At 37.6% G+C, this 7,500-nt stretch overlaps 1 protein-coding gene across 1 annotated transcript in view; it reads right to left on the minus strand.

Annotated features, from left to right (window-relative positions):
- The window catches only part of LOC144532700 (uncharacterized), a 12,471-nt gene that overhangs the window by 3,951 nt on the left and 1,020 nt on the right, over nucleotides 1-7,500 (minus strand). Inside the window, exons 2-4 of the mRNA XM_078273610.1 lie at nucleotides 4,114-4,273; nucleotides 3,077-3,178; nucleotides 2,744-2,869 (exon numbers count right to left, since the gene is read on the minus strand). Of these exons, the coding sequence (XP_078129736.1) occupies nucleotides 2,744-2,869; nucleotides 3,077-3,178; nucleotides 4,114-4,269 (384 nt within the window). The 5' untranslated portion in view covers nucleotides 4,270-4,273. The remainder of the gene's footprint in view (nucleotides 1-2,743; nucleotides 2,870-3,076; nucleotides 3,179-4,113; nucleotides 4,274-7,500) is intronic.

Raw genomic sequence — 7,500 nt, forward strand, 5'->3', positions numbered from 1 at the left:
ATGACTGAACAACACACAGCACAGCAACACAATCGCTTTTATTCCTTTTCAGTCTGACCATCTCATCGCTACCTTTCCCTTTTTTTGGCTTTCCATCATTAGACTCACACACTGTCTATTAACGTTACCGATAGAGCTCGATGGTGTTTTAAGCCTCGTTAACCCACGTCGCCTTCCAGGCAGCTCCTCCCTAACCTTAAAGGTCCCATGGCATGGAAATGTCACTTTATGAGGTTTTTTAACATTAATATGAGCTCCCCCAGCCTGCCTATGGCCCCCCAGTGGCTAGAAATGGTGATAGGTGTAAACCGAGCCCTGGGTATCCTGCTCTGCCTTTGAGAAAATGAAAGCTCAGATGGGCCGATCTGGAATCTTCCCTTTATGACGTCATAAGGGGAAAGGTTACCTCCCCTTTCTCTGCTTTGCCCGCCCAGAGGATTTGGCCCCCCCACGAGAAAGAGAGAGACATCATGGCTTGGAAACGAGCAAAGTGGCAGTTGGTCAAGGCCACACCCCCACCCTCCACCTTGCCCTCCCAGGGGACCACTAAGGTCTATATAAAAGAGACTTCAGATACAGTATTAGGGGACCACTAAGGTCTATATAAAGAGACTTCAGATACAGTATTAGGGGACCACTAAGGCCTATATAAAAGAGACTTCAGATACAGTATTAGGGGACCACTAAGGTCTATATAAAAGAGACTTCAGATACAGTATTAGGGGACCACTAAGGCCTATATAAAAGAGACTTCAGATACAGTATTAGGGGACCACTAAGGTCTATATAAAAGAGACTTCAGATACAGTATTAGGGGGACCACTAAGGTCTATATAAAAGAGACTTCAGATACAGTACTAGGGGACCACTAAGGCCTATATAAAAGAGACTTCAGATACAGTACTAGGGGACCACTAAGGTCTATATAAAAGAGACTTCAGATACAGTACTAGGGGACCACTAAGGTCTATATAAGAGACTTCAGATACAGTATTAGGGGACCACTAAGGTCTATATAAAAGAGACTTCAGATACAGTATTAGGGGACCACTAAGGTCTATATAAAAGAGACTTCAGATACAGTATTAGGGGACCACTAAGGTCTATATAAAAGAGACTTCAGATACAGTATTAGGGGACCACTAAGGTCTATATAAAAGAGACTTCAGATACAGTACTAGGGGACCACTAAGGCCTATATAAAAGCATCCAAAGAGCTCCATGTCATGGGACCTTTAACCCTAAACATAATCATTGCCGCACTGCCTGGAAGGCGACGTTGGGGGCTTAAAACACCAAACGCCACCGAAAGCCTTCCAAACGTGACGAAGAAAAAAAGGTGTTTGATGGCTTTACGTCATAGGCCGACCAGGGCTATGCCATTTGGGGAGGGGCCGCTCACTGATCCCCATATATTTCTGAAAATCCTAGACATGGTTGTGACCGTTAGTGCTTTCTTATTAGCATGTGTTGAAATAAGAGGCTGCTGCGGCTCGCCGAACGGGTTGAGCGGAGGCTGCACAGTTTGGATGGATGGTGTTGCTAAGAACGTGCAATGTATAACTATTATCAGACCGGCCCACCGGGAATAGTCCCGACTCTCCCGATTGCCACTCTGCCTCTGCCACACAGTGTTGGGCCGTTCTTCTGCGTCAAAGACGCCATTTTTCATCATTTATAGTTCAATCGGTGACTTTTCTTGACATCATCCCTCGTTTCTTCTCCCATCATTTCCTGTTTAGCGCTCTCCTGTACTTATCTAATTAAGTCCCTAAGATTATAGGTTTATTTCTTTAAAAAACTAGACAGACAAAATAAGATAATTATGAGAAAATGTCCTGATAATTATGGCATGATCTTTTATAATAACAAGAATCCTATTTCATGATTATACAAAACGTAATAATTATGAGAAAACAGTATTGTGAACATGACTTTCCTCCTTTTAATTAATGTGCTTTCATGAAAACTATATTTAAGCTTAATATAAAATAAATACAGTAAAAACACTTTTTCCTGGAAGGTAGGTTAGACGTATGGGAATGTTTTATTGTTGCTGTTTGGTCTAAACAATGTCTAAAAATGTCTTAAACTTAAGAATATTTAATTTATGATGATATTAAGTAAAGAAAAGCAGCAAATCATGACATTTCAGAAGCTGAAAACAAAGAATGTTTGCCTTGATTTTTGAGTCACAAAGGACTTAAATGATTATTTCCTCATTTACTAATCAATTAATCATGTAAAATGTTAGCTACAAAAACTGTATGTTTGTGTTTCAGAGTATGTATGTTCAGGTGTGTGTGTGTGTGTGTGTGTGTGTGTGTGTGTGTGTGTGTGTGTGTGTGTGTGTGTGTGTGTGTGTGTGTGTGTGTGTGTGTGTGTGTGTGTGTGTGTGTGTGTGTGTGTGTGTGTGTGTGTGTGTGTGTCTGTTTGTGTGTGTGTGTGTGTGTGTGTGTGTGTGTGTGTCTGTCTGTGTGTGTGTCTGTGTGTGTCTGTCTGTGTGTGTGTGTGTTTGTGTGTGTGTCTGTTTGTGTGTGTGTGTGTGTGTGTGTGTGTGTGTGTGTGTGTCTGTTTGTATGTGTGTGTGTGTGTGTGTGTGTGTCTGTGTGTGTGTCTGTATGTGTGTGTGTGTCTGTATGTGTGTGTGTGTCTGTGTGTCTGTATGTGTGTGTGTGTCTGTGTGTGTGTCTGTATGTGTGTGTGTGTGTGTCTGAGTGTGTGTGTGTGTGTGTGTGTTGACCTCCAGTTCCATGTAGTTTCCCAGTCCCTCCACGGTGTCCAGGTGAACTCTGGTCTGACCAATCAGAAAAAGCCGTCGCTCCTTACGCACCTCACCTTTGACCCCGAGTGCGTCTGACAACACTGTCTACAGAGACAGAGAGACAGACAGAGAGACAGACAGAGACACAGACAGACAGAGACAGACAGACACAGAGGCAGATAGAGAAACAGAGAGACAGAGAGACAGACAGACAGACACACACACACACACACACACACACACAGTTATTAGCCTGAATAAATGGCAGGATATGATTGCAGAAACACACACAGGGGTTGTGTGGGGTTTTACCCGGAGACTGGGCGGGTCGCTGGTTGGACTGATGGAGTAACGGGACAGTTTGGGTCCATCGGTGTCCGGACGCTCGTAGAAGATTAGCTGCCCTGACTCGTTCTAACAAACAAACAAACAAACAAACAACTAGTGATCAGTTCTACACCCTGGGAACAAGATGTATTCAGACAATATTACTTTGTTTTTGAAATTCCTGAATGTGTTTTTATGTTAATTATATTTATTTATTACATTTATTCAAAAAATAATCGTTTGACAGCCCTATTTTTTTAAATATATTATAATGTTATATTTATTTTGTATATTATATATGATGCTTATGCCAATTTTATTTTATTTTTTTATTCATTTATTTACATTTTTTATTTATTTAATATTCGTTTATCTTTTTATTTCATTTTTTCCTCAATTTATTTCATCTGATGCTATTTTAAACCTGTATATTTATTATTAAAACCTTTTTTTGCTATTGATATTATTATTTTATTCATTTTTTATTTTTTTATTTTATACATGTATTATGTTTTGATAAATTACATGTTGTCTTCTCATTTTATTTATTTATTTTATATATTTCTAATGAGTGTTGCTCTGGAGTATTTCTGTATATTGTTTTTAATTACATTTGACTCTTTTTAGTGTCAAACCTGTTTACACACCTGTGTGTCTCCCATTGCAGCTTCTAATGAACCTGAAGAAGCAAAATGTGACGCTAATATTAGTGCTATAAAAAGAACTTTGATCATAAATTATATATATTTATTTATTTATTCCCTAACATTCAGTTAGTCAGGGTTATTCTCCCCAGTGGCCACCAGGTGGAGCCCACAGTGCAGACTCCGCACACACACACACACACACACACACACACACACACACGTACACAGACACACGTACACACACGCGTACACACACACACACGTACACACACACGCACACACACACACACAGACAGACAGACACACACACACACAGACACACAAACGTACACACACACACACACACACACACACACACACACACTATGTGAGTACCATGAAGTCTCGCAGCTTCAGTCGTCCTTGGCTGCAGTTGAAGAACGTGTCATGCTGTCTGATGATCGTGCCCTCTGATTGGCTGAGCTCGGCGGCCTTCTCGGCGAACTGCGTCGGGTCGCTCACTTTGGCTTTGATCTCCACGTTGGACGGCATGGCTCTACTGAGCATGTGCAGAACAGAGGGAGAACAGGTGGTCAGACAGAGTTTAAAAGATCTGATAACTGCTGAGGTCCCAACTGTCTTGGGATCAATCAGTCTGTCTGTCTGTATGTCTGTCCATACATCTGTCTGTCTGTGCATCTCTCTGTCTGTCTGTCTATACATCTCTCAGTCTGTCTGTCTATACATCTCTCAGTCTGTCTGTCTATACATCTCTCTGTCTGTCTGTCTATACATCTCTCTGTCTGTCTGTCTATACATCTCTCTATCTGTACATCTGTCTGTCTGTCTGTCTGTCTGTCTGTCTGTCTATCTGTACATCTGTCTGTCTGTCTATACATCTCTCAGTCTGTCTGTCTATACATCTCTCTGTCTGTCTGTCTATACATCTCTCTGTCTGTCTGTCTATACATCTCTCTATCTGTACATCTGTCTGTCTGTCTTATCAATTAATCTGTCTATCCAAAAGTAAAATGTTAAAGAAAGTGATCTGAAAATAGCCAGTTAATGGCTAAATAAACATTTGTATTAACATATATAGCTTTGTATTTATAATTATTTATATATATCATCAAATACACTAATTAAGCTCATTGAATATACTTCTGCAGTTTTGTGGTATTAAATATTTGAGTATTAAATCAGGAAGAATAAGTAGTTTCATTGATATTTTTCCATAAGCAGCTGTAAAGTTATATTAGATGTCTTTCATATTTTTCTTACTTTAATAGAGGGTTTTCACCGACGTCACGTTCTGGGCGGTAACCTGGATGCGCGGCCATATTGGAGGCACTCGGTGTAAACAACTGAACGGAGTAATGGAGTATTGTGCACTTTGGATACTTTAATACTTTATGTCTAAACAACAGAAAAGCTCATCAAAACGCGTCCAAGATGCAAAGGCATATAGGGAAGGACTTGGACCACAAAAAAGGCGTGATATTTTGAGAAATGACAGTTTACTGGCGGTGCAGATCCCTACAAGTTGGCTTCCTCTTCTTGGATCCATGGCGACCCTGATTCTTCCTTCAGTTGCATATCCCGATATAGTCAACTATGGTGTTCTCGACCTTAAATCCTCCAAAGGTTTGGAGGCTTATAACCAGATGGTGTGTGGATGGGTGATGGAGACGCAGTACCAAGTCATTACCGACCGTTGTGTTGTGAAGGCCAAAGTAAGTAACGCAATAACGTCTTTAATCAACCTAACCTTAACTGTGTGACATCACTGTGATACTCAAGGTGCAGCCAAGTGACTCGCAATCGTTTTTATCATTTCAAAGACCGAACAAGACAGTTTTCCCTCGTAGATCCTGGTTCAGCTTCCAACCACAAGCGCCTCCTTTCCTCTGATAACTTCTGACATTCCTCTCCCTGGTTTTTAATAACTTTTGGAAGTCGATAATATTCCAAATGTTTTTCTCGGTCTGACCTATTGGTACAACCTAAGACACGGCAATAATTAACCATTTTCCTTAACGCCGTTCGGGATCTACTTCAGTGCCTGTGCTTTGTTGTGATGCGGAGTACCTCCAACATGGCGACTTCCGGTCTGATGACGCGTCGTGAAAACCCTCTATTAGTTGATATACTGCTGGTAGTTTCATATATAACAACATACTATGATGTATTAGTTGATATACTGCTGGTAGTTTCATATATAACAACATACTATGATGTATTAGTTGATATACTGCTGGTAGTTTCATATATAACAACATACTATGATGTATTAGTTGATATACTGCTGGTAGTTTAATATATAACAACATACTATGATGTATTAGTTGATATACTGCTGGTAGTTTCATATATAACAACATACTATGATGTATTAGTTGATATACTGCTGGTAGTTTCATATATAACAACATACTATGATGTATTAGTTGATATACTGCTGGTAGTTTCATATATAACAACATACTATGATGTATTAGTTGATATACTGCTGGTAGTTTCATATATAACAACATACTATGATGTATTAGTTGATATACTGCTGGTAGTTTAATATATAATAACATACTATGATGTATTAGTTGATATACTGCTGGTAGTTTAATATATAACAACATACTATGATGTATTAGTTGATATACTGCTGGTAGTTTCATATATAATAACATACTATGATGTATTAGTTGATATACTGCTGGTAGTTTAATATATAATAACATACTATGATGTATTAGTTGATATACTGCTGGTAGTTTCATATATAATAACATACTATGATGTATTAGTTGATATACTGCTGGTAGTTTAATATATAACATACTATGATGTATTAGTTGATATACTGCTGGTAGTTTAATATATAATAACATACTATGATGTATTAGTTGATATACTGCTGGTAGTTTAATATATAACAACATACTATGATGTATTAGTTGATATACTGCTGGTAGTTTAATATATAATAACATACTATGATGTATTAGTTGATATACTGCTGGTAGTTTCATATATAACAACATACTATGATGTATATTAGCTTAGTATATATTACATACTGAGTAGTTTTACCTGATATATATAACAACATACTGATGATGTATTAGTTGATGATATTACACTGCTGGTAGTTTCATATATAACATACTATGATGTATTAGTTGATATACTGCTGGTAGTTTAATATATAACAACATACTATGATGTATTAGTTGATATACTGCTGGTAGTTTAATATATAACATACTATGATGTATTAGTTGATATACTGCTGGTAGTTTAATATATAACAACATACTATGATGTATTAGTTGATATACTGCTGGTAGTTTCATATATAACAACATACTATGATGTATTAGTTGATATACTGCTGGTAGTTTCATATATAACAACATACTATGATGTATTAGTTGATATACTGCTGGTAGTTTTCATATATAACAACATACTATGATGTATTAGTTGATATACTGCTGGTAGTTTAATATATAACAACATACTATGATGTATTAGTTGATATACTGCTGGTAGTTTAATATATAACAACATACTATGATGTATTAGTTGATATACTGCTGGTAGTTTAATATATAACAACATACTATGATGTATTAGTTGATATACTGCTGGTAGTTTAATATATAACAACATACTATGATGTATTAGTTGATATACTGCTGGTAGTTTAATATATAACAACATACTATGATGTATTAGTTGATATACTGCTGGTAGTTTCATATATAACAACATACTATGATG

This window comes from Sander vitreus, chromosome 17 (genome assembly GCF_031162955.1).
Source record: "Sander vitreus isolate 19-12246 chromosome 17, sanVit1, whole genome shotgun sequence".
NCBI lineage: Eukaryota > Metazoa > Chordata > Actinopteri > Perciformes > Percidae > Sander > Sander vitreus.